The 27,315-nt window shown below is 45.4% G+C and overlaps 1 protein-coding gene across 1 annotated transcript; it reads right to left on the bottom strand.

Annotated features, from left to right (window-relative positions):
- Positions 1-10,807: 10,807 nt before the first annotated feature.
- cacnb3b (calcium channel, voltage-dependent, beta 3b) lies at positions 10,808-26,840 on the bottom strand. The gene is made up of 14 exons (XM_035383549.1): positions 26,589-26,840; positions 19,751-19,870; positions 19,027-19,149; positions 18,707-18,825; positions 17,206-17,264; positions 16,810-16,829; positions 16,348-16,428; positions 16,080-16,138; positions 13,979-14,079; positions 13,696-13,847; positions 13,501-13,596; positions 13,125-13,295; positions 12,777-12,822; positions 10,808-12,602 (listed from the first exon to the last, which is right to left on the bottom strand). The coding sequence occupies exons 1-13, from the start codon at positions 26,628-26,630 to the stop codon at positions 12,793-12,795; spliced, it is 1,173 nt and encodes a 390-aa protein (XP_035239440.1). The 5' UTR covers positions 26,631-26,840; the 3' UTR covers positions 10,808-12,602; positions 12,777-12,792.
- Between the last annotated feature and the right edge of the window lie 475 nt (positions 26,841-27,315).

Genomic DNA, 27,315 nt, shown 5'->3' with positions numbered 1-27,315 from the left:
TCATCTGCCTGTTTCCTGCCATTGAAAACACAAACCCTGAAACTCAGAATCTTTCATAAATCAAATGCAATGAAACAATATTTAGAGTGCGAGTGTGTGTTTTTTCCTATGGGTGTGTGCATGTGCATCTCTGTGTGTGAACGTACTTGTGCATGTGAGTCTGTGTGTGTATTTCAGTATGTGTGTGAGAGAGGGATGAGAGAGAGAGGAAGAGAGAAACGGAAAGAGAGAGAATGAGGGGAGGGAGTATTGATCGGTGTTGACACTGTGTGAGGAACAGAGAGGTCAGGCTGCCAGCCCTGAGCTAAGATGACAGATGGCCACATTTCTCTGAGATGGAAGAGGTGCATTCTGGGACTCGGGGTTCCGGGAGGAAGTGGAGCGTGTCAGAATGTTCAGCAGGCAGACGGCATCAGGGCCATCCACTTGTGTCTATCTGAGCAGAGTCGCCCTCTCTCTATTTCTGTCCCTCCCTCCATTTTCTCTCTTGATTTCATCTTTGTCCGAGGGAGGGGCTTCTCTGCCTCTGCATATTTATATATCTGTTTGATGACGGGGGGGACATCACGTTTCCCATGACACTCTGCCCCTCCATGTTACCCTGCCCCCTGTCATTTTGTTTTCAAGTCTAACCCTCTATCTATCTATCTCTGTCTGGGGTACCCAACTGACAAAGAGAGAGAAAGAAAGAGGGAGAGAGCGAGAGAGTGTGAGTGCATGAGTGCGCGTGTAGCCACATACATTAACTCCCCCTCTTCTTGGATGCAGGTCCAGCCCATCCCCCCCCCCCCCCCCCCGACCCACCTCTGGGTGCCCTATGGCTCCCAGAACAGCGAGAGGGGAGGAAAGCTAATTAATGTGTGTTAATGAGCTACGGATCAGGGGGACCGGGATTATTTTAATTAAGGGGTAGAAGGCATAAGTGGAGTTGGAGAGAAAGAGAGGGAAACCTGCAACACTGTCGCTTACGTAATAAAATGGTTACTATTCTTGAATCCTTTTGAGTACCGGCATAATTCTGGTCTCTTCCGAAAGGTAACCCTTTGGAGTTTGTTTTCCCAGAGTCAGAATTACTCAGAATATTACTGAAGCAAAGTAATAGAAGCTCAAACGCAGTGGAAGTGGAAGTTTTTTCTCACCTAAAAGGTTTTCTTTTCAGTGGATGACTGGTGCTTGTGGCTGTGCCTGCTGGGCTTAGAAACACAGGGCAGCCACGGCCACAAGGGTGGACAGGTCCTGCTTCAAAACTGATGACAATACCATCAAAAATGAGCACTCTGCACGGTTCTTTTTCTGAGCTATGTCTATGCAGGTTTCCAAAAAGGCCATTTGGACACTCCAAAAGAACACTTGGTAGTTAAATGATACTATGGGTCTTTAGAGGTGTACAATTCTGTATGGTGTATACTATATGTTCATGGAAGAAGTACGTTTAATAGTAGCTTATATAGGGGTAACGTATCGCACAGCTTGCAATGCTTGGCAACCAGGTGTTCAGTTCAGCCCTATCATTGTTGTAAGATGATCACATCACTTTTTGGTGCTCTCGATTACACCCTGCATTAACCAGAAAGCACCCAGTGCACGATCTGCAGATGCTATGCAAAAATAGGTGACCAATCAGAACATTTCCTTAAGAACAGAATTCCTCTGAAGTGCAGCCCCATCACCGGTCCCTGGTCTGTTTGACCAGTGGCCAGGTCTCCGCCTGATTGGCCGGGTCCATCCCATCCCGCTGAGGAGGCGGGGCTTTGGCCCAGACAGTCAGAGTCCCGGCCGACGGTGACGGATTTAAAGCCAGACGACAGCGATGGAATTCAGAGGGGGCGGTTGCCATGGCAGGGCATTGATTTTTCCTCTGCTGAGAGCAGAATGGATGAGCCACAATCTCCTCTTCAATCAGTCGCATCCTAGAGAAAAACCCGCTGTCCCAAACCCAGGCTGACCACAGCAAGACCTACACATAAATAAATGAATTAATAATGTGGACCAGAGGTTTTCAAACTCCCCCTCATTTTTCCTTCCAGTAATAATTATACTTTGAATTGTAACAAGCTGTTACCTGTTCTTTAAAATCTTAAATACAGATGACTATTGAAGCACTTACCCTCTTAAGACTGCTTTATGTCAGAAATAGCCATGCGAGCAGATGAGTGTGACTGCCTCTTATTCCCATCCCAGTACTTTTATTTGGTCTGATCATTTAATGCACTCATTTTCTGATGTGCTCCATAGCAAAACAAATCCTTTGGAAAGCGGGTACTTTTTTTTCAAAAAATTACAGACTGGCATGTGGAATCAATGGCATCCTAACTGCCTAAAGTGTGGACAGTTGATCACTCATGCTAAACGATTTGTGCAAAATCAAGGTGCACGTATTCAGCTACCTTAATTGATCCACAGATTGGTTGCAGTAAACCCAGAGTGCACAAGATGGCCTCTTAAGGGCTCTTCAGCATTGAGTTTGAAAACCCCTCATAAAATCAAATGAACAAATCTTCCAGAGCCATATTGGAGGAATGCTAAAGCACCTGAAACAGGGGTGGAGGAGGCTCTGTGGAGTTCCCCTCCGGAGGTGAGGGAGTGGATCCCCCAGAGCTCTCCAGAGACAGAGCTGAGCTCCAGACTGTGGCGCGGAATCCTTACCAATGCGGCCGGGGGTTCCACAAGGAGGCGACCATTTTGCCCACGTGTCCCCACCTCATTTCACAGTGGCGATTCCACAGGTCCATTTGACGCAGTCCACCAGCACGGACGCTGTGCAGCTCATCTGGGGGGCACTGCAGAGAGAGAGGAAGCGGAGGCCGGCAGCACGTGCTTCCCCCCCCAATTCACTGAGCACGTTACAGATAGAATGGGTCCACAGAAACAAATGAGATTGTTTTTTTAAAAAGGAGGATAAATTTATGTCTGGTGTTTCCTGGCTGAGTGTGCATGTGCACCTGTGCGTGAGCACCAATGGCAGAGAGGACACATGCTGTAGAGATGGGGTTCTATTCTTCTACAGGGAGAATAAGAGCAAGGACAGAACGAGCACGGCTGTTTGTCTGAAAACAGCCTTACAATAGGAAACATCCGGCTGCATTCAGGATTAAATGTCCCATCGATTTTCAATGCTGCTAATATTTCTATTATAAGCTCCTCCGAAGCTCCATTCTCCATGGCTGTTGTTGTGTGTATGAGTGAGTGTGTGCACGTGTGCATGTGTGTGTGCATGTTTATGTGTGTGTGCAGGGAGGGCCAGGGCTGGGTGGGTGTGTGCGCATGTGTGGGGAGGGGCAGGGTTGGGTGGGTGTGTGTGGGGAGGGGCAGGGTTGGGTGGGTGTGTGGGTGTGTGGGGAGGGGCAGGGTTGGGTGGGTGTGGGGGTGTGTGTGGGGAGGGGCAGGATTGGGTGGGTGTGTGGGGAGGGGCAGGGCTGGGTGGGTGTGTGGGGAGGAGCAGGGCTGGGTGGGTGTGCGCGTGTGTGGGGAGGGGCAGGGTTGGGTGGGTGTGTGGGTGCTGTTGTGTTTGTCTGCGTGCAGGAGGTGGAGGGGCATGCGCCAGTGTCCTGTTCCTCCCATAGCTCTCCTCTCACAGCCAATGGGAGGGCAGGTTATGATCTCATCTAGAGAATGGGCTGGGGGGGAGGGAGTGATAGCAGATAGCACTAAATCAGCCTTTAATCAAATCCCCTGGATAAAAATACCCAGAGACAGAGAGAGAGAGGGCGAGAGACAGAAAGGGGGGCAGGAGAGGAAGAGAGTGCAGAGGAGAAGAGGTAGAGGGAGGAGCGGGAGAGAGGGGGAGTGTTTATTTTTAAAATGAACTGGAACGAGCAGGCACCACCAGGCCTGTACAGAAATGCTCCCAGAAACCTACAGTTTTAATGCTTGTCTTTGTTTCAAGTGTAAATGACAGGCAGGGAAAATATATTCAATACAATTTCAGAAACTTCTGCTTTACAAGTGCCATGTGTCTCTTTCCAATGAACAATAGAGTTGAACATGTTATTATTATACATTAAAGATCCTTTTACCAAGTCCTTTGACCACAACCATGCCAATGCAAGTGTTCCCATTCATTACAATAGCAAATAAATAATAATCATAATAATAATAACAACAATAATATTAATAATTTAAATATTGGCCTTTTAGAATGGCATTGACCCGTGACTCCACCATTCTAATTGTAGACTGCATCTCTCCAGACCCAGGGTTAGTGGCCACTGTATTAACCGGACTGCTGTGCTGCAGTTGAAGGCTGGTACCACATTTGCACATGACCGGCCAATAGGGAGCAGTGTCCAACACACACATTTCTGTCTGTTAGTACCAAATCCCGCAGTTATGAAGAGACTTGGCTCTGAGGGTGGGGGAGGGTGGGGGCAGATGTTTGTAGGTGCATGTTTAAATTACAGTCAATCACTCTTTCTCAATCTGCTGTGGAGCGATATGGATTACCTCTCATTGAAAACAGCATTTCTCGGTACAAACTCACCACCTAGTGGTGAAAAACCACATTACAATGTTGCCAAATGCCACCAACTTAACAGCTGAATTGAATTTTCTTTTCCGTGGAATTAGCCCTATGAGTATCATCATTTCTTTAGTTCAACAAAATTCTTATTTTTTCATAACAAGATCACACTATCACTGTCTCTAAAGAATCAACAGCAAGTCTGTTTTTTTTTGTTTGTTTTCAGTGCATTTATTGCCGTATAATTTAAATAAAGACATAAATATGAGAATTAGTGCAATTTTATTGTTCTCTTTCCCAAATACAGAATTAAAAGAAGTCTGGATGGCCTACAGCATTATATATCACAGCTCTGTATTGCATATAGAATCTGAGGATGTTGGAAAATAAAACATAAAAATAAAACTACAAATTGTGCTTCAGCTATTAAAAAACAAACAAACAAACAAACAAAAAAAAAACAATAAAAAAGATTTTAATCATTGGTCCACAGGGTAGAAACCTGGTAATTTCAGAAACAGGACGTGCGTATATATTAGTATGCATTCTTGTAGAAAGGGTATTTTGGTTTGTGTGCTTATGATGCTACGCTGCATGTGGAACGTAGTATTTTGTTTTTTTGTTTTTTCACTCGGGTAGGAAGACATGGCTACTGCTTTCAGCATCAGCATTAAACACAATGAAACCCTTACTGTATAGCACTGAGTGTTTCTGCTCCATCGGGAATGTCATTTCTTTTGACAGAACATCAAAACAAATGTCTGAACCGTGTATGCACGTTTAAACAGGTATTTCTACATTATTTGTATGGAAACAAAATTGAAACGCAGCCATAAGACAGAGAAAAGAATATTGCGTATATTGAGTTGCTCAGGGTGAGAATGTCAGCTAAATTAGTTAACATGATATTCTCAAAAGAACCCTTTCCCTCTTGTTAAAATTGCACCATATTTGCATGAACTATCAGGAAGCATTAAAAACAGTACTGAGGAGGTGAAGTACACTCTGGTGTGCTGTTGTGTACAAGAACTCTGACAGACTAAACAGAAATGATAATCTCTGATATGTATATGGCCTTAAACTCCACCCTCCCTAGAACAATTCTGATGTTTGTTCTCTAAAATATAGCCCATTCACAGAGTTGATAGTGCTGGGCAGAACGGTGGTATATTGCATCACAATGAGTTACCCAGCTCTAGCTATGTTGTTACCATAGTGATGGGAGGGAAGAGGCTTCATGAACCCCATAAATATGTGGAGCTATGATGAGCTGTCAGTGAGTCTGATTCGAAAGGCTTTGTGCTCCAAGGCTCTCTCTTACCATTGGTTCAGGCTGAAATTACTGGCTATATGGAAGCTCCGCCCATTCTGGCATTGATGAAGCCTCATGCTCCTGTCACAAGACTTCAAGATGGCTGGCACTAAGTTCCAAAGCCATACCTTTGATTTTTTATTTTTTACAAAGTTCAAAGAATAATGTGCTTGGAATTCTTGTGTGAACGTAATGCAAACATAAAACATCCAAACACCTGCATTTTGCGTATTTCATCCCATGTTACGAATGCTACGGAAAGCACATGCTTCTGTCGCGAGCTGTATCGCGCTCAGTGAAACCACATGACATTCATGTATGTTTTAAATGCGCGTGTGTTTGCCTGTGCTACCCGATGATGATTCTGTGAAGCTGTGCTACTGCTCACCCTGGGACACCATCATTCACATCCCCCAGGGCAAGAGGGTCATGAAAATCAAGGACTGGCAGGCATACAGTACCAATAACAGTAATACCAACAAGGAGTCAATCTGTAAAGTACATCATAACTGTATAGAACAAAAACAATCAGATCTCATGCAACGCTTGCATAGGAAAAATCCATACCTTCGATCATGCGATGTTTCATCAACAGATAATGTAATGCTAGATAATGCAACAACAGGTCATGTAACAACATAAACTGTAACAATAGGTAACATAAAACAAGTGATGCTAACAAAGGTAATGCAGTCAGTAAGAGGTGCTAATATACACAGCAGATCCACAGCACTGTACAGAGAGTGCAAGCTCATGGGGAATCCAGGACATTGGGGGGGTCTGGATTCAATCTCAACACACAGAGCAAAGTACTCTCTTAAGAAACATATACATGTTCTGCCATTGTATCACTTACAGCATTATTTGGATTTAGGGTAAGAATTTTAGAAAGGTAGTAACACTTTGTTAAACTTGTCGCTAGGAGCGGATCGCGGCCGCTTTGAATCACACTCTGAGTCTGCCGTCCCGTTTAAAAGGCTGCTTTTTACTTCACTTTCAACTGCCAACTAGGAGTCTCAGTTCATACCTGTGATTCACCGCTCTGAGAAGCCTGCAGGCTTGCAGTTTACTGTTTTCCAGGATTTCAGTCTGAAAGGTCAGAGGGCAGATCTCAAAGGAAGTGACAAGCAGGAAACAGGAAGCCTGGAGTGGAAAGGGTAAAGTCACCACGTCCCAAACCACGTACTTCCATGCCCCACACTGCCGTGCTCCTGAGAGTGCACTCCAGTCAATGCTTGGGAGTATGTACTCTGGAGTATGGAAGTATGGTAGCATGGAAAGTTTTGCTTGCTATGCGCACTCAAGAGTGTGAAGTACGCCGTTTGTGTTCAAATTCTTCATGAATTTTTCTTGTTTCTATGCCTTGCTTCCTTTCCCTGATTCCTTCTGTACACACCACAAGGAAACAAGAAAAGGAAGAGAGGAGAGGAGATGAGGAAACAAGACCAGTGAAAGTGTTCATAAGAATTTGGACATTCCAGGTTCACTCTCATTCTCAGCAAGTCAGCCCCTTGTCTCATTAGATTAGCTGAGAAAACCTACTAGCTGTAGTACCTACTTGCATTTTGTAAAGCATGCTCATTGGCTGGCAATTCTAGCCCTGAGTTACCACCATCTCCTATCTCACTTTCTGAAGGTTCTTCCACACTTGCTGCCAATGTTACTATCTACAGGAGATCTCACTAAGAAAGACAAGCATAACTGTGGCCACGTCAGTTTGGCTTACCAAGTATGGCCCATGGCTGTTCAGTAGCGAAAACTGGCTAAAAGATTGGTCAGAAAAGGCATTGGGTTTGGTGATCTGTCCTTCATTATCAGTCATAGAAAATCTGGTGAACTACCTGAACGCAGAAGGAGTATCTGTCATATACTCCTGTCAATTTAAAGATGTTGATGACAAAATTGCAACGGGAACGATGAGCAATGTCGGGAAGTATTTCACCCTTTTTTTCTGCCAGCATTTGCTCGGAATGAGTGAGTCGACTAATAATGGTTTCAGTTTTCTTTAACCTCTTGCTTTTCTGATAAATGTTAAAGTAATCTAGCTGGAACGTGTTAGCTAACATAGGCAGTAACATTCAAATAACATTATAGCCATTTTAATACACAAAGTAGTACCTAGAGGCCACTCAGTGCACATTGTGTGGTTAAGGTTCCTGTACATAAAAAAGGCGAAGGTCATTGAAACTTTATTCTTGTAATGCGCGTGATATTTCAGTTTAATAAGTGTTACCAGGGTAAATGTGAAAGACTTTGACACTGGGCTCCTCCCTGCAATTTGGGTGGGCTTATACTCAAACACAGTGCTTTTCCAGGCTGGTCTGACATATGCAAGAATACGCAACAGCCTAGCAAGTGAGGCTATTTCACTCATAACCAACGTTGTCTCCGTATATGATGCACTCTTGTATCCTTTACCAGAGGTGAACAAAGACAGATATTTCCTTTGTTTGTTTATTAAACAAACTGAAACATATGTTGCCATGGCAGCCAATTAGCCCCTTCCATGTTAGAAGGTAAGAAGGGAGCAAGGCAGGAAGGAAGCAAGGAAGGACATACAGTATTTGTAAAGCACTCAAATGTAGCCTGTTTTGCTACCAGGTTCGCCAGCGTTGGCTTTTTCCACCAGATTGTCTGAACTGTAACAAACTTCCCACTGTGGAATTTAAAAGCCAGCTGGCGTTTTGCCCCCCCCCCCCCCCCCCCACAGACGTGCAGCAATAAAAACATGCAGTTTGAGCTAAAACAGCAAGATGGACTTATTCCTGAGCAGCAATGGTCGTATTTGTGTTTCCTTAGAGGATAGCTTTGTTTTACGATGCCAGGTGGCAGTTAATTTTTTTGGCTCCCAAAACAAGCGTTGTAGAGAGCACTAGCTTTAATTTTGGCAGCATAGGTTTGGCTTCTTTGCAGACAGATTACGCATGTTTTTTAAAGTCTGTTTTTAAGTCTGTCGTATTACCCTGGTCTCAACTGCTTAATATTTCACCATCAGGTATATTTGCAATCATTGTTTATCTTTATTATAAATTAAACAGGCAGAATGCCGGACAAGAGCTTTTGCTGCTAATGATAGAACAGTGTGTGCACGTGTGTGTTTGTAAACACATGTATGGGTATGTGTGTGTGTATCTGAGTAAAAGACAATGTACATTTATGTGTGCACGTAGGAATGTATAGAGCTGTATATCTATGGCTTAGTGTTCAGAATGGAAGATAAACAGGAATATTGGTTTTTCTGAAAGACTGAATATGCCGTATGGTTTTGGCGTACCCAGACAAAGTTGTCATATAATATAGATTCCATGCTGTTCTTGCAAGTCAGGTTTTATATGTGCAATTCTTAAGATACAGATATTTCTAGAAAGTAAAATTTGAGGCTGAATGTGCAATTGAATAAAAAAATATTCAACCAGGGATGATCAGGAGCTACTACAAAGATGTAATGTAAGACATCCATCATTAGAGGACGCTGTGCTAACTCTGTGTCCTCTGTAGGCAGATTAGGACTCCGTGGGCCTCATTCACAAAACATGCGTATGATCAGTTTTGATCATTAACTGTGCTTACAAACGTTTCCTTGAACATTTTGGCAATCATCATTTTTTTCTTATCTGAATTAGTTTTTCGGTAAGATCAAAATCTGTGTTTGGAAACGCGAGTAAAGGCATACGTAGACGATTTTTTAATTTAGAATCCTTTATTATTCATAAAAAGTCATCTTAAGTAGTTGCAGACCTCATATTAAAAACAAATGTTTATCAGTACAATTATTATATTAATATAATAATATATCAATATTAGATATGCTATTGAGTTTAACTACATTAACTAATCCATCTGAATAGCCTCATAATTTTCCCCAGCTTTTGATTTCAATTTCAATTTAGCTTTATTTAGTTTTAAGAACAAATCTGGCAATCTTAGTTTAGTTGCGTTTTTTTAATTTTTAATTTTTAATTCTAGTTATTATTTTTATTTCGGTTTACAATGTTTTTTCCTTAAGTATCTGGTTTTACTTTACGATAATAACCTTGTTGGGAACACATGTAATTCCTTTTTTTAATTGATAAAAATGACTGATGATGATTGACAGTGATATATAAAGACCCACAAATGCGCATACCCAACGCTTAGCAAAGGCATGTGTGTTGCTTTTGGATTAATGGGCTTAGGGGAGAGAGTGCATCTTTAGGGACCATGCATATCAGGCGCAGTTACGTTTGCGGAGAACGATGTTTGCACACATCCCTGCAGGTGGCATTGCTTTTATGGGATTTCTAGGGTGTTTCAAATCAACATGAACATTCAGTTTACAAACAATAGGCATTCATCCTCTGATACACCTGGGATATGAACAAAAATTGAATGTCTGCATGTTTCATGAATCCCACATTGGTTTTTCGTAGGAACTTTCATTTCAAAAAAGTAAGAAGAATTTAAGAAAAGTTTTGTGAATGAGGCCCATTCTGTCTACTGGGGAAGGGGACAGAGAGAAGGAGGTAAAAGTATAGAGAGGATGAGGTTAAATTTCACTTTTGCAGAACAGTTCACAAAACTAAATCTCACAGCTGTAGGCCCACTACAGCTGCTCTGGCCACTGGCTGCAGCAGGATATGATGCGAGCCACACCGGAAGCTCATGAGCTGAACAATGGACAGGAAGCAGAATGAACAACAATATCTTTGTGACAACTCTGTCCAAGGTGTAGTGCAGACATGGCCAACCCAGGTTCGGGAGAGCCGAAGGGTCTGCAGGTTTTTGTTGTTACCATAATTGACCAATTAAAGCAGGTGATTACACAGTTAACTCGCCTCACCTGCTTTCCTGGGTCTAAGTGGCTGTTGTATTGAAGGTGAAAGGGAAAAGAAGGCCCTGCGGCTCCCCAGGACCGGGGCCGGCCACCCCGGGGCGGTGGCTTTAAGGCATGCAAGATTTACATTCCTGAGAATACAGAGCGCGCGCGCATGTATCAGCGCCTCAGCGCAGCTCCGTCAGCGCAGTGTGTGTGTGTGTGTGTGTGTGTGTGTGTGTGTGTGTGTGTGTGTGTGTGTGTGTGTGTGTGTGTGTGTGTGTGTGCACGTTCTCTCAGTACAGGGTGTATGTACGCGTGCATGTGGGTGTATCAGTGCTGTGCTGTGCGTGTGCATGTGCGTGTGTGTGTGTGTGTGTGTGTTTTCCCTCATTGTCCAGCTCTCCTGCAGCGCCTGTATCTGGTCCCAGATCAGGTAAGCCACTAGCGTAAATGGCTAAAGGTTATTTAGCTAAAGCGCCAACCCAAATCTACAGCAGCTGTTTACCTACATGGCAACTTTCATTTGTTTACTCTGTTTTAACAGTGGTAGCGTGCATAGTCTCCCTGGAGATGAATGATTTCTGCTCAGAGCGCACACAGCAATGACTGGGAACTGGCTTTTGCCATGTTGTGATTGGCTATACAGTGGAAAGGGTGGATCCAATGCTATGTTCCAGTGTTATTTATGATAGGGATGACATCACCCTCTCTATGACAATCAAACTGTGCCATGAAGAGGCCAGAAGAAGACACATTGGGCATAAAACACACTGTTAATTATAAGACATGACTGCTGAAATATGTATGGTGCTACACACCCTCCTGCATGCTCAAAACCCTGTCAATAAATTCTATATACAGTAAGTGCAATCATAAATAATAATGAATACTATATGAATGCATGTCATTTAAATATGCTGAACGATAAACCTCAAAATGGGTCCCCAGCATACGGCCCATTCTATTTACATGACTGTGTAATATCCTGTAAATATGTAAAAAGACCTTTGGATGCTTTCTACAGCCAAATACTGATATATACGCATATGTGGTTTTTATGATTTTTCCTGAATTTTATGAGCAAATAGCTCCAATATAAATACAGCTATTGTATTCATGGTATTTATAATTGGAAGCAAGATTGACACATGCAATGAGAGATATGCACAATACATTGGTTACTGTATTTATGGCCCTTCCCCAAAATAATATTAAATTTATTGATTTTTCTTTAATTTTAGAACTTTTATCATGAGATTTACATACCTTGTACTGAGTCCTATAAGTAAAGCAATGATTTCAGGGGATTTTAGTAAATCTAGAGCCAGACAAACTGAAATTTCCTTTTAGACTAGGGCTGTCACAACCCAGTTGGCTGTCTGGGCATCAAAACCAAAATATTTATGGATCAAGATCTTTCCCTTGCTTAGAATTTAAGAACTGTACATTGTATTCTGTTGGCTCAAAAGGAATGGAACTTAAATAATAATTTATATTTGGAGTGACCGTTCCTGACCGTTAGTGACGGTTCCTGACCGTAAGTGAAGGTTCCTGACCATTAGTGACGGTTCCTGACCATTAGTGACGGTTCCTGACCATTAGTGACGGTTCCTGACTTGGTGACTTCCTGACTTAGTGACCGTTCCTGACCATTAGTGACCATTCCCGAACTTTAATGACCGTCTCTGCCGGTTAGTGACCGTTCCCTCCCCTCCCTCTCCCCCCTCTCTAGGTCTTGGCAGTGGTAGAGTGACCTGGTACACGGGCGGTGGAGGCTGTTGTGCTTGTGGCGGTTCTCTGGCGCAGGCTGTCCCATCGGCGCAGTGTAAGCTGGAGGAGTCGCTACAGTGGGGCGGGGGCCTTGCGGTGGTACGTGCAGGCACGGCTGGGGTGAGTCACCTTCCTCTTCCTCCTCCTCCTCCTCGTCTTCTTCCAGGTGCAGTTGCAGAGGGCACCCCCCGTTGGCTTTGGGCGGAGGGCGCGGGGACTGCCCTCCCAGGCCCGCCCCCAGTCCTGCACCCATGTGACAGCTGGGTCTGAATCAGAGAAACAGGCGGCCAGAGCCAGAGCTGAGTCAGCAGTGTGATCAGCCTACCGAACCCGCACTAGGATGGGCAGTGCGAGAGAGGGGACATGCTTCTCAGTTTTTGGAGATGGATAGGACAGGTTTGGTGGCTGGAGAAACAAATAAACCCCACCCTCTTACTCACCCTGGGCTGTGAGTGGTCACTCGATTAACTCCTGCGTCTCAGAGAACTGCAAAAACAGGATAGGTGTCACCCGTCAGCTGATCCAGTTACACAAAGTCAACACCAGGGGGAGCTTTGAAAAAATGACCTACAGAGGGCTGTAAAAATACTACTGCTCGGGGTGGGGGGGTAGAAACGCACGTAAATAAATGCAGTTAACCTCTTCATTACAGTACTGACACACAGCACAGCTACAGTACAGTGCAGAACTGACACACAGCACAGCTATGATACAGAACTGACATACAGTACAGCTGCAGTGCAGAACTGACATGCCATACAAATAAAGGGATGTCAGGGAGAGCTCACCTGGAGGCTGGAGTTGGCCGAGGGCGGGGTTATTGGGTTCGGCTCAAGAAGGGGGTTGATGGGGGCGGAGCCAGGCAGGTGTGTAGCCCGCCAGTAGATTTCCAGGTATTCAGCCAGGTGTTCACAGGCGTCCTCCAGCTGGTTTTCATCCAGAATGACATCGAACATGTCCTAATGGAGGCAGTGGTGATATAGTTAGGACACCTGTAACTGTGTATAACCACACCTGGAAATCTGAGTAGAGTTGGGAAATGGTGCAGAGGGGACTGATGGAATGGTGTGTGTGTGAGTGTGTGTGTTTCTGTGTGCGAGTGTGTGTGTGAGAGCGAGTGAGTGTGTGTTTGTTTGTGTGTCTGAGCGCATGGGGAGCACTCACAGGGGGACATTGGGCTAGCTTGTCTCCTGCCATCATTTGTACATTGAGGTGTTTACTCTGAGACTTCCCCCGAGATTTAATCAGCCTCTGCAGCACCTGGAGGAGAGGTAGGGAAAGGGGGTGTGGTCAAAGCCAGCCTGGGCCACGTCCCCTGGATCGGGCACTAATGGGCTGAGAGGAGGCTGTGCCTCCTACCTTGGGTGAGGACACTTTGACGTAGACGATGATGGGGGCGAGCGAGGTTTTGGACAGCTGCGTCGGGTGGTTAACGGTGTCAGCGTCCAGCACCACCAGCTGCAGGGTCTTGGCCAGCTCAAATATCCGCTCGATTTCGCTCTGGACCTCCGCTGGGGGGGGGGGGGGGAGACACGGTGACCACTCCCATTCCCACAGGAGCGCCCTGGTGCTCACAGATGGGCCCAGGCCAACTCAAACAGCTTGGGAACAACAACATATGACTCAAACCCCTCCCACCTACCCAGACTGGAGCGCGTGTTGGACCTCTCCAGAATGGCTCTCTTGTTGAGGACAGATCTTTTGGCCAGAGACAGATCAGCTGTTACCCGTGTGATGGAAATCCTAAAAGAGAGTCCCGTCACTACACCAACATCAGCACCACACTCCATAGTACCAGCATCCCCATAGAGTCATCAGCACCACACTCCATAGTACCGGCATCCCCATAGAGTCATCAGCACCACACTCCATAGTACCAGCATCCCCATAGAGTCATCAGCACCACACTCCATAGTACCAGCATCCCCATAAAGTCATCAGCACCCCACTCCACAGTAGCAGCATCACCATAACTTCAATACCAAACAAGCCCAAAACAGTGCTAGGTTTTCCTACATTTGTTTACATAACTTGGGCCTGTGGTTTCTTCATCTTGCCACCTCATCTCTCATTTATTATCTGAACTGGTATCTTAAAGCATCACCTCATCCCTAAGCCTAAACGTGTTTGACAATAACAGACTCCATGAAACATATGCAAATCCATCCATGTTGATTTGGTTCTTCAAATTGCAGCCTTACAAGTGGCTTACAACCGCTTTAAAAAGCTGGTTGCTTAATGCTGTCACCCGAGTTGTTAAAGCATATATGGCAGAGCTAACCACATTCAAATATAAGCTGACAGCCATGCCACACCTTTTCAAAAGACAATTATTATGGTCATCGCAGTATTGTCTTGTTTGCAAACAAGTGTTGTCTCAACTAATGCAAATCCCGTCGATTAAAGTACACTGATAACACCCATCTAAATTGTGGCAAGCATTATTTGTAATGCAAATGTGGTGGTTCAAAGCAGCCCAACCGTTAAGTGATATTCTTTGAAGTAGTGATAATTTATTACTGATAATAATTCAGTAAATTTCGATCGGGGTAGCCGGAGCAGAACAAAAGCGCGTCCCACACCTGCTGCTTTTTATACTCCCCATCGCCTCATTACCTGTGTTCGCTTGTGAGTGGCCCTTACGTCAATGACACTTATAATTAAGCGTAACTCAAATCAGACAGGGATTAGGAGATGAACTGGGAGCGGGGGTAGGTGTTTGGACTGTGTGAGGAGACCCAATGGAAACGCACGCAGACACAGGGAGGACATGCAAACTCCACACAGAAAGGCCCTCGGGCAGGATTCAGACTTCCTACTTGCAGAATGAAGAATCACAGGCCCTTAAACAAGGTTCCTTAAACGAAAGTAGTAAAATATAGGCAGCACCTGCTTTGGGGTATGGCTTGCTTAGTTTCTGTGAAACAGCAGCTGTGTGGTTAGAGTGTAGTTTTAAGGTGTATAATTTTGATATTAGTAATCTGGTACAGAGAATTTGAGGAATTTTAGCAGATTTATAAATCGATACAGTGTATGCTTACTCAATTTGAGGAACATTTTTTACCACTAAGACATTTTTGAGTTTTCAGTGAATAATGTGTATGTCAGCAGTCTGAAGACAACTGAGTCACAGCATTATTTTACATCATACATAAAATGCAATAATACAGTTAAAATAAAGCAACTTCCAACCAGTTGATAAAGTGATGTTATTTGTGAACGTCACCAAAACTGATGAACAGTCAGCAGAATTCACAGCAGACATTGACAAATGTGTATAACAGTGTATACTGTATGAAATCGGAAATGTAATCATAAAAAGGTCTCCCTGTGTGGCACAGCCTAGAACAGCAGCTAATGAGTATAATGAGTTTCCTGTGTGGCACAGCCTAGAACAGCAGCTAATGAGTATAATGAGTTTCCTGTGTGGCACAGTCTAGAACAGCAGCTAATGAGGATAATGAGTTTCCTGTGTGGCACAGTCTAGAACAGAAGCTAATGAGGATAATGAGTTTCCTGTGTGGCACAGTCTAGAACAGCAGCTAATGAGGATAATGAGTTTCCTGTGTGGCACAGTCTAGAACAGCAGCTAATGAGGATAATGAGTTTCCTGTGTGGCACAGTCTAGAACAGCAGCTAATGAGGATAATGAGTTTCCTGTGTGGCACAGTCTAGAACAGCAGCTAATGAGGATAATGAGTTTCCTGTGTCAGACATCACTGACGGGTCACCCGCAGACTCACCTGCCATCAAACCTGTGCTTCAGGAAGTCGAAGAGAGCCTTCTGCATCATATCTGTCACCTGGGGGGAGATGGGGGAGGGGGGTGAGGGTCAGAGTTCACCATACAGACGTAGCTCCGCCCCCCAGTTTCTCTCCCAGATGAACAGGCCAGCCTTGGGAAGCTCTGACAGCGTTCGCTGCAGGGTTCCTATCAGGTTATTCTTACAATGGAGCAAATGGCTCAGCTGTGTGTAGATTTTGGTAAGCAGGGTCACCACTGGACTCTCACCTCGTAGCCTTTGAGAGACGGTCCGACCAGAACCACGGGCCGCATGGAAGGGACCACATCGTACGGGGGGAGCTGTTCTGTCTACGAAGGGACACAGAGGCACGCGTGAGCACCCCCGTCCTGAACTCGCAACAAACTCAGGGAACATGTTCATTTAGACATAACGAGCAAGACTTTCCAAACACACCATCCAACCATGCCCTAACCCTGAGTTTGGCTTTCAACTTCATGTTATCTCCCATCTCCAGAAAACTTAAGAATCTGTCTTTAGCTCCAATTAGAACAGCGCATTGACTTGTAATGGAACGATAGCATGCAAGAACGTCACATCGTGTCAGTATAGTACAAATACAGACTGACATCAGCCCAAGATCTGGTACGTAAACGGTAAGCTACTGTAACGCATGGGATGTATCAGGTCACATGTGTGCCAAAGTAGAAGCAGCTGCATGACACTCCTACCTGCTTCTGCTTCTGTTTGGCTTGGAAACAAGAGAACACAAATCAGAGGAAGCCGAAGAAAAAGACCTCACAGTTGAAAGCTGTGCTCTTAAGACAAGTTAAGCTGCCCTCCTTCCCCCTCCCCACATATTACACCCCCCCAGCCACGCCCACCCCAGCCCTTGTAAAAAGTTATTCATCAATCGCCGTCTCTATTTTCTTAGCAATCTCAACATTTCCACTTGTTTCAATCCTAAGGATGCTACAGAGCCAAAGAGAGATTGCACTCAGCACAAACTGCACTTTAAACAGCCAGTTAAGATTCAGCCATGCACAGTTTCATTCACAATTATCCCAACCAGGGGTGTGGCCACCCTGGCAGTGCGGCTGCCCTCACCCCCTCCCACACAAACTCACCTGCAGAAGGGGGCGTGGTCCTCCGGCCGGCCGCCCCTGTGGTGTTCCCGCCCATCTTCCTGTAAGACACACAGGCAGGAGCGCTCAGACCGGGCGGGCAGCGAGGCCGCCAAGCTGCAGGATTCAGGTGCTGCTGTGGTGAGCACGAGCAGGGGTCTTAACCCCGTCCCAGAAACGCTTTCTGCACCTCAGAAATTAGCCTCAGAACTGGTAAAAAAAGATAAGTCTTATCGATTACATTTATGATCTAAAAACCTGATAGCCACCCCGTGCGATGTTCTGGACAGTAGGGAATATGTTTGTGTTCCAGTTCTATGGCATCAGGTGTTTAATCTGATTTATAAAACAAGTATCTGCTTTTGGGGAATTGACCCATTGTAACCTAAAGGTCATAGGTTTGATTACCAGGTGGGACACTGCCGTTGTACCCCTGAGCAAGGTACTTAACCTGCATTGCTTCAGTATATATCCAGCTGTATAAATGGATGCAATGTAAATGCTACGCAAAGAGTTGTGTGAGTCACCCTGGATAAGAGCGTCTGTTAAAATTCCTGTAATGAATCCGTGGGCAATTTATTCTTGTGCTGTTTCTTTGTGGCTCTTTATGCATAACGTTGGGACATCAGGGCTGTAGAGTGGGCAGTACACTCTCTCTGTATTCAGACGGGGGACTGCAGGGAGGGTCACACGCAGAGACGGGATCACAGCGCAGAAAGGGGGGCTCGCTCACGGGCCGACGCCCACCCCACGGACCGCGCCTCGCAGTCTCCCCAGCGTACTTATCCATCCATTTCAGTCTCGACTTGCCCACGGAGCTGCTGGGCGATCTAGGAACTTGTATCCACACAGTCGCTAATGTGCTCGCGCTCAGGGTGAAAGTGTTCACTTTCAGGCACCGTCTTTAAGGATTGAGAGATTTACGCTGTTTGTAAGACATCATAGCACAGCTGAGAGCTGCAAGAGAATAGATTCTCGGCATTTCAGCACAGATGGGACACACAGCGACAGAAGGCTGCGAATAAAAATCTTAGGCTTCCGGAAAATTCTCCAACAGAAAGGAAATATTTGCAATAAATGAGAATAAATATAGAGTTGTTCTCTGAAGAAGGGGTGGAGGTGGGTCGGGAAAAAAGCGTTCCACTTGAATTAATGAGACCTGCCTCATATCTAGCCACCTCTACAGAGTCCCTTTGTGAAAAAATTATGTTTTTGAAATGATTCATTTTAGATGAGGAAAGTGCAAACTAAATCTGGAGTACATGACAGAAGATGGAAAATACTGTAAATTCAAACATATAGCAATTCGACCTAAGTAATACCCCCTCATTGAGAACGTTCTCTTCGTGCATGCCACTAGGGGTCAGTGTTGCTCTGTGAGCAACAGCAGATGGGTGAGATGACAGGGTGAGCAGACTGTGAATACGACAGCGGATGGAGATGGAAGGTGGGCGGGGCTGGGATGTGGGCGGGGCCAGAAGGTGGGCGGGGCCGGGACCCTCACCTCTGCTGTTTCTGCTCCTGCTTGAGTCTGATGGCCTCCAGCCGGAGGGGGCTGGGGATGAAGGCGATGTCAGCCCCCTCCTTCACCAGCCTCCCGATCCACCAGTCATTATTAAACTTCTGCAGGAGGAGGACCAGAGAAAACCACAATGGAGTCATTCTGCATTCTGCATATTTTAAGCTCTGTGTATTTTTTCAGTTGTCTTCAGTGACAGGCCATCTTCCTGCTGTGTAAACTTAGAAAGGGAAACACACAACATATGGTTGATTTCATTACGGTGAACCGGCTAAAAATGAGCACAGAAATGATAATTCCTTCACCTCTTTGATGTGCAGAAAGTCTTTGGTTTCGAAGTTGACCGCCAGTCCCTGAACCGGGCATTCTTCGTCCAGCGCCCCACAGTAGCCCACATTTGTCTTGACCGCAAACGCCACCGGTTTGGCCTGGAAGGGACCACACAATGGATTGGTCTCATTCCACAGGTATTGTACGGCATGCTGGTCCTATACATATACAGCCTGGCTCAATATGATCACCACACTATGGACCAGGAACTGGAGTCTCTCTCTCTCTCCATGTCTATCTCTCTCTCACTCTCTCTCTCTCTCTCACAGCAACCAGCCTGATCAGTGGCATCTATGCTCCAATAAGCTTAAGTGCACCTTGGCTATCTCTCAGAGAAACAACATTATCGCTGCTTCATCATGATGTCACTGTTTTATATTTAGATCTTTCAGAAAGAACTTGGCATTTCTTTCCCAAGTTCCCAGGACAAATTCTACAAATTTAAAAACCTAAGTAAAAAGCCATACTTTTCATATCATTCAGGTGTCCAACCAAACATTTTTCCTGAGTTTATATACGTTGTAGGAGAGCCTAAATATACTACAATGACCAGCTGTACTCTTCTCAGATGTGAGAAGTCTGAAAAGGTTCATCATCCGAGATGATGCAGAATATAGGTTATAAGGTGTTCCAAATGGTTCAGTCTATGTTCCCCTTGCTCAGGCTCCAGGCTGCTCGGGCCTGGTCGTCTGGCGGTACCTTGGCTCTCTCGACCTGCAGCTGGGCCTGGCGTTCGGCGTCACGCCGACCCGCCTCCTGGTCCTCCTCCACAGACACGTCGGAGTCCGAGGGGCGACTGGTGTAAGAATCGGCTGAACCCTGAGGGAGGGGGGGCAGAAGGCGGGGTTAAGGTTAAGCTGTAAGTTCCTCTCATAGCAGGCCATGTCCTTCCAGCCGCTCAGCTGACACAACCTCCGTTAAACTCTACACTACCGAAGGGACAGCGGCACAGCCCCCAGAAGAGGCACAGCTGCTGTCAGTCGCTGAATGGCATGAATCAATCAAAAGACTTTGCACTCCATAAGGAGACACTATGATTGGATCTAATTGGTGAGTCACTGATGACACATGATACTGTAGCTCCACCCACCATGTGGTGCAGCAGGTTTAATTTCAGCAAGTACTCATTTGCAGAGACCAAGTATGTGTGATGTCACTGGGTTGTGAAGTCAAGTGCTACTCATGAGCTCAGGACACTCAATCTGTGTAAAGTCACTGAACAAACATTTGTAAAATATCTTTTTATCCTAAGGCCCAATCCCATTTGTGGGCCTGTCCCATCACTGCGACGTCCTCAGCTGATTCGAGAAGGCCCTCCAGCAGTGACTGCTCACTACTTAAGCGGCTAGCGCGGTTCCACTACTGCCCCCTGCGCAACCAGGAGCCACAGCTGTGCAACACGGGAAAGGCCAGCCAACCGTGGGACACACTGCTTTACTGAGAACATTTAGTACAGTGTGGTATACATGCCGCACCGATTGCACTTAGTATAGAGACAGCGGGAGACTTTGCTCAAGCGAAAACACTAGACAATGTGGGATACACTGCAACACTGATTGTACGTAGTATAGAGGAATTTGTTTTACTGAGAACACATAGCACCGAGAGCATGGGACACACTGCAGTACTTATTTCACTAAGTACAAATGCCATGGGGCACATTATTTTCTTTCACTGCACTTTTAGTAATGACACGTGGCTGATTGGAGATGCAGTGCGGTATTTGTGCTATTTCCTGTTTGAGCATGCGGTTGCCCTGACCACAGCCCAGCTTGGCAGGTGCCCCTCTAGAGTCAGCCAATCGGAGCACAGTTCAGAATCATTTAGCTCAGCAAAGCAGAAAGCAGCAGAAACCCCACAGGAAACAAACACAGTTTGGGACAGCACTGGTACACACTGTCACCATCTGTTAACCTGCTCTCTCTCTTTTTCTTTCTCACCCTCTCCCTCCTTCCCTTTATCAATTGCTCTTTACCCTTCTCTCTCCCTTCCTCCCTAGTCCTCGCTCTCTCAACTCCCTTCTCCCCTTTCTCTCTCCATCTTCCCCTCTCTGTCCTACTCTCTCCCACCTCCATTTTATTCCTTTGTTCCTTTTTCTCTCCCGCTGCCCTGTGTCTCTCTCTCCTAACCCAGGTTCTCCCTTGCTTCTCTCTCTCTCCTGCCCCCCCCCCTCCCCAATTCCCGCTACCGCCCTCTGTCTTTCTGACTCTTGCTCAGTCGCTGCATGATTGAGTCTAATTTAGTCCCTGGGGCATGTCTTCAAATATTCACATCCTGTGAGCTCGGAGTCTGCAGCTAACCGTGGCCGCTCTTCGGTCCAGGAGCGTGCCCGTTCCTCCCCGTCAGCCTCGCTACGCCTCCCGCACCACGCCCCAAATTCCCCACCTCAAGCAAGTGCACAGACGTCAGCCCCAAAACCAGAGGAGGGAGGACTGTAGCAGTTTTTAGGTGAGATGATTTATGTACAGTGCTGGCTACACCAGCCTGCTCCTTAACTATGACTCTTCGGAGATGAAGAGTACAGCATGTTATCAGGATACGCTTCCCTGGCTCTCCACATATTGGCAGTTATTTTACAATGTATAAAGGTAGCAGGCTGACCGGGTCCTTTTTCCTCCTTTAAATGGGCAAATAGGGCAATAACTTACAACCGCAGCTTTTACATACCTCAGCCAGCTCTCTTAAGACAGCTGGGACTCTGTCTCTACCCCGCATCAGAACACTCCCAAGAAGACCTGTCACACACATTTTTGCATGCACGCACACACATGCTTACATGCGTAAACAAACACACTCATGACCACACTTACGTACACACACTCAGACAAACATACACACACACACACTTGCACAAACACACAACTACATGAATACATGCACACACAAGAAAGCCACACACGCACGCAAACATACACACAAACACATTCACTACCACACTTAGATACATACTCACACAAATATATACATGTGCACACACACACACACACATACTCAGATAACTACATGAATACATGTGCACACAAGAAAGCTACACACACACAAACACACTCACTACCTCCCTCACACACACACACACACCAAGCTGCATTATCCAGTGAGAAAGCAGGGACACACGCGGGGAGAGAATGAAGCGTCCTTTCCCCGGATCCCAGACTGTCAGTCGTGCAGGAGCAAGGCAGCGCAGAATGGATGAATAATTTAGAGAAGCGGTGGGCGAGGGAAGCGGGGCTTAACTCTCCTCTCTGCCTCAGCGTTCGCTGTTTAACGGAGGTCACGTGATCACAGGTACCGCAAACGCTAATCCCCTCACCTCCGCGTCTCCTAATGGCAGCAGCACAAAAATAATAAGGGAACAGAGGAAACCTGCTGGCAAGCACATCAGGCGTGGGAATAATCCTGATGTAGAGATGAAAACCCTTAGGAGGTACTGTATGATCCCTACTCAAATGCTGCTTAAATACTGTGTAATAACACCGCGTTCCACGTCTAATTACTTTCAGTCAAATATATAAAGTACTCAAAGCATCATTTAATTTCCCTAATTTGGCACAACAAAGGAGCCAAAGGAAGGAGTTTTCCGTGGGAATGTGTGTAGCCTCTTGTGTAGTCAACCCACGCATCTCACAGTTTCAAAATAAAATACTTCAACAAGATCACATGAAATGGGTTTGTCCGTCTGTACTTCAACAAGCAAGCAAAAATAAACATTCTTTCTGGCGAGAAAACACAACAGGATGCTGCTCAAACAGGATGACAGTCCGAAAATGAATATTAAAAGCAAAGCCACTGAGTTTCTGAATATCCTGCCAGTCTGCTCTCTTAGAAATTCTCAACAACAGGGACAAAACCGCACAAAATGACAAAAAACAGAAAACATCAAATGGAAAGGCTGATACAGTGCCTGCAAGATCAACTGCTGAGTTGTACATGAAATGTCTTCCTCCAACTCATGTCTGTGTGAGCCTGACATACTGCACAAACTGCTGTGTGATAAAAAGCAGTATCGCATGCTTCAGGGGAGAGCATGCTCAGGTCTACAGGTCAACGCTCTGCTGAATCAATAGTGGAGTCTACAGCAATAAGCACTGATACATATATATATATACATATATATATATATAGGACTGGGCATTCCAAACTATGGAGAACAAAGGGGGGAGCATTTAAAAGAGAAGCAAGCATACCTTAGATTGATATTATGCTGAGGAAACATGCCTTCATTTCTGAATACTTATCCTTTACACAAATGCTTTTCTTATAAGCAGGTTGGAATGCAACGCAATTTATGCAGCACTTGTCATACAAGAACACAGGGTGCTTAACAGGGTAAGATGGCAGGACCCAAGAGGCAAAAGAAACATGCAAAAGTATCAAAATAAAGCAATTATGCACTTCCGTTAAAAGCATCTTGTAAAATATGTGTTTTTAGTCTGTTTTTATAATAGACGCAGCAGACCGGGGAAATTTCATGTGGTGGGGGTGGGGCATTCCAGAAGCTTGGGTTTACGTAGAACAGATAGCATCTAAGAGACACAGTACAGCACAGAATCCTGTCTCCAGCTAAAACTGAACTACAAGCCCACTGTTACCCACCTGACACATAGCAGTAGGCTTCACATTCATCATGCAATGAATCTATGAGTCAGTGCCTCTAAATGTCACAAATTTGTCCTTTTCTGGTACTCTTAAAATAAATGTGTTCCGTTTAAAAAAGTTTTGTCTTTCATCTCCGTATGTAATCGCGACATTGTAGCAATATTGATACTTTTCTGATTACAGCAGAAGAGGGTAATTCTGGTCCTAGGGCCGGTGTATATGCAGGTTTTTGTTTCCACCAGTTACCCTGGCTAAATAGGGAATTGGCTGAATACACCAGCACTGGTTCCCTCGTAGATTAGGTCACAGTAAAACATTTCGTATAGGGACACAAGAACAGTCTTCAGCTGACATTCACAATGCAGCTAAAATTAGGGCTAATTAATTAAGGCCAGAGGTTGGCATCAAAACCAGAAACAGATACGGCCCTCATTACCCACCTCTGGATTACAGAAACACATTTAATGGATTCCAAAACAAGTTGAACACTTCCAGTATGATTGAAAGTAAATTGAAAACAGAATGCATGAGCTGTTTAAGTGGGGTTTCATTAAGTGCACTCTACCCTCTCAGCGACACAGCGTTCAGATGCCCGGGAGGATGTTCCACAGTCACATGACCTGTGAGAGAGAACGATTTCAACACTAGAGGGTGTGCTTGCACAAAATTATATAATATTGTGCAAAACTGCCAATTGTGCAAAGTTGGATAAAGGCCCGCTTGATCAGGTAGGCAGATGTATCAGTTGACCTCTATCAGCTGACCTCTAGCAATAAGATACTCCTATCTTTTTTAGCTGTCTTTTACCTCTTAGCCATTTTGTGCTTCCCTTGTCTTTGGCCATTGATGGGAATTCGATTACAATGCTACATTGGAAGACTGGTTCTGTCAACCCCAACAGACAGAGGTCGGCCAAAGTTTTAAAACTTACAAAAACAAAAGAAGCTATGTCTCTTTATGTTACTTCCACAATAACAATGGGCAATGATATATGGACTGAAGTCAGCGTGGCAAATCTTTCTGTTAAATTGCGTGAAGCAAAGCCTCCTCCATGCCCTTATCTCCTCCAGACAAGAGCTCAAGGTTTCAGGAGTCCAGAGCAGCAGAGATATCCGGAGCTATATTGGGGTGTATTGTGTATCATCAGCATAGCAATGAAATAGATACCACGCTTCCTGAAGACACGACCTATGGGGAGGAGATATATGGGTCTAATGGGACCTGACTCTTATGGCACTAGTCCCAGGACCACGTACGTATCATACAGACGAACATTCATGTGCACACCCATGACCACACACGTACCGTACACACAAACATTCGTGTGCACACCCAGGCCCACACACGTACCATACACACAAACATTTGTGTGCACACCCAGGCCCACAAACGTACCGTACACACAAACATTTGTGCGCACGCACCCAAGCATACACTTGTGTTAGACTTAGGCCAAATACATGTGTACTTCAAGGTCCTATTTGCCCGAACTGTTTTGGAACCAAATTTATAGGCCTAGAACACACTATCATGTGCTATGTCTACTTCCTCAACTCAGACTGATTCTTGTTCTCCTGTGCTCTCTGAAGATGCTGACAGGCGCTGCCAATAACTTCACCAAGACAGAGAAAGGGAGCTGGCTAGTTCCCCTAAGCTGAGTTGTTTTTGCGCACTGCATTCACATTGCATAAAGCACAAGGCCGAGTCACTGAAGACTGCACACTGACGAGACGTCACCAAGAGACGTTTTCTGCTGTACGGACCTCACAGCCTTTTGCCACCATTGGAACAATACCTTACTCTCATCCAACCTTACGCAGCATTTACAGAAAGGCACAGCCATGCATGAAACAGAAAGTAATTCTGAGATTGCTGAGCACTGGCACAGTCTGCCCAGCAGAGAGAGCCACAGTGCGTAAAACGCTCTTCCGCAGGATTCTGCATTACATAAGAGGGAGTGCTGCCCCTGATCCAGCCAGCATCGTGGCGGCCCAGTTCTGCGAATGTTTTACAGCGCAGTTTTTCCCCCACCCGATGCAGAAATGACCTGCCTCCTTCAGACAGTAATAATGCATCACATTTCTATTCGAATTCTATTTTGTACACACAGTAGCTAGTGTTAAGAGGATGTGATTCATGGCCAGGCACTGCAAAAACTGGCAGGCTACGCCATGACAAACTGTACTCTCATACAGTAATATCATCATTTTTTCACTACTTATCAATGAGAAAACACAATGTTCAGCTATGGCCTTATTGTTTGCTGTGTTTTGTTTCAATTTTGTTCTCATGAATTTTACTGCACCATTTCGTTCAATAAACTTTTAAACACAGATCTGCCCCCCCCCCCCCCCCCCCCCCCCCCCAAAAAAAAGGAAACAGGAAATGCCACGCCTCTTTACAATCATTCCCATATAAGGGTTAACTACCTCACACTGTCAACTGTTCTTCAGGTTTGACCAATGAACATGCAGAACAGCATTTTACGGCTCCTACAACAATGCTCAGAAATCAGGACTAATCTTCTCAACCATTGGAGACGCCCCTCCATGCACTGAAAGTAACACTACCAACAGACAAACCCGTCTCCATTACACTGGAGCGGCTGCAATAGGCTAGTTATTTTATAATTGCAAACATTTTTGAAATACAATAATGAAAATTAAATGAAAAATGGATTAAGAAAAGGGAAAGATGCTGATACAGAGAGAGAAGAGAAAACGTTAGAAACAAAGATGATAACGGTCCAGCAGGCTGCAAGGAGGTAGAAAAGGGAGAGAGAGAAAGCAACTGCTTTATATAATAAATAAATAAAAATGAAAAGGAGAGAGACGCAATCAAACCTGCAAGACCAAGATCTGAGGGGAAAGAACAGAAGTGCACGTGCGGGAAAACGGACGGATGCAGAAGCAGACAGACAGAAGGACGGAGCCTGGCCTACCTCGCCGATGAGGATTGTGGCGCTGTTATCAGACACAGACATGGGACTCTGTCCCGCGACGCTTGCCTCTCTCCATGGGAGCGATGCTCCTGCAATCCAGCTTTCACGGGCCAGGGAAGCTGAATGCCCGCGAAAATGCGCTCAGCCCGCGTGCTCCATAATGACGTTACCGCGGTCCGCCTGCTCTCTGAGCTGCCATTTCCCCATACATAATTGATGCGCTGAATATCGCGCTGGAGCACATCCGCTCAGACTGCAGGCAGGCGGGGAACATTCGCGTCTCAGAATACCCTGATATTTGTTTCAGGCGGCGCCCTTGCATTGGGCCGGTCCCGCAAAATGCCTAGTCACAGAGTAGGAAATCAAACTCCATAAAGCGAGCATGCAGAGCGAGTGGTGCAATTAACTGTAGTTCTAAAAGCCCCGCTCGGTGAAGTATGAGTGTTTTCTCTTGAAAAACAATACCGCGTGATTAAAAAACACTCGGTTAAAAAAATTACAGCCTCATCAGTTTTGCACAGTGGCCCTGATGAATTAGCCTACTCAGTTGCACAAGCAATGTGACTTAATAATTTGTACTGTAGCCTACTCCCCACTAAAACAGCACAACCTTTTTCCTCTATCATACAAAATGAGAAGTAGGCTAGTTGTGTTTAATATGAGAGCAGGGAGTACTGCAGAGCTTGGCCCATTGAGTCGAACAGGGACACATCTGACCTGACTTCAG

The sequence above is a fragment of the Anguilla anguilla genome, chromosome 11, assembly GCF_013347855.1.
Source record: "Anguilla anguilla isolate fAngAng1 chromosome 11, fAngAng1.pri, whole genome shotgun sequence".
In the NCBI taxonomy this organism is placed as follows: domain Eukaryota; kingdom Metazoa; phylum Chordata; class Actinopteri; order Anguilliformes; family Anguillidae; genus Anguilla; species Anguilla anguilla.
Note: the sequence above shows the minus strand (reverse complement) of the source record. Positions and strands in the feature narration are given on the sequence as shown.

Coding starts and splice junctions, on each gene's coding strand:
- cacnb3b (XM_035383549.1), bottom strand. CDS start 26,630: ATGTCTGTGTCTGATAACAGCGCCACAATCCTCATCGGCGAG. Junction 16,139..16,347: donor CGTCTCTCAAAGGCTACGAG/GTGAGAGTCCAG, acceptor ATCTCCCCCCAG/GTGACAGATATGATGCAGAA. Junction 13,296..13,500: donor AGCTAGCCCAATGTCCCCCT/GTGAGTGCTCCC, acceptor TGCCTCCATTAG/GACATGTTCGATGTCATTCT.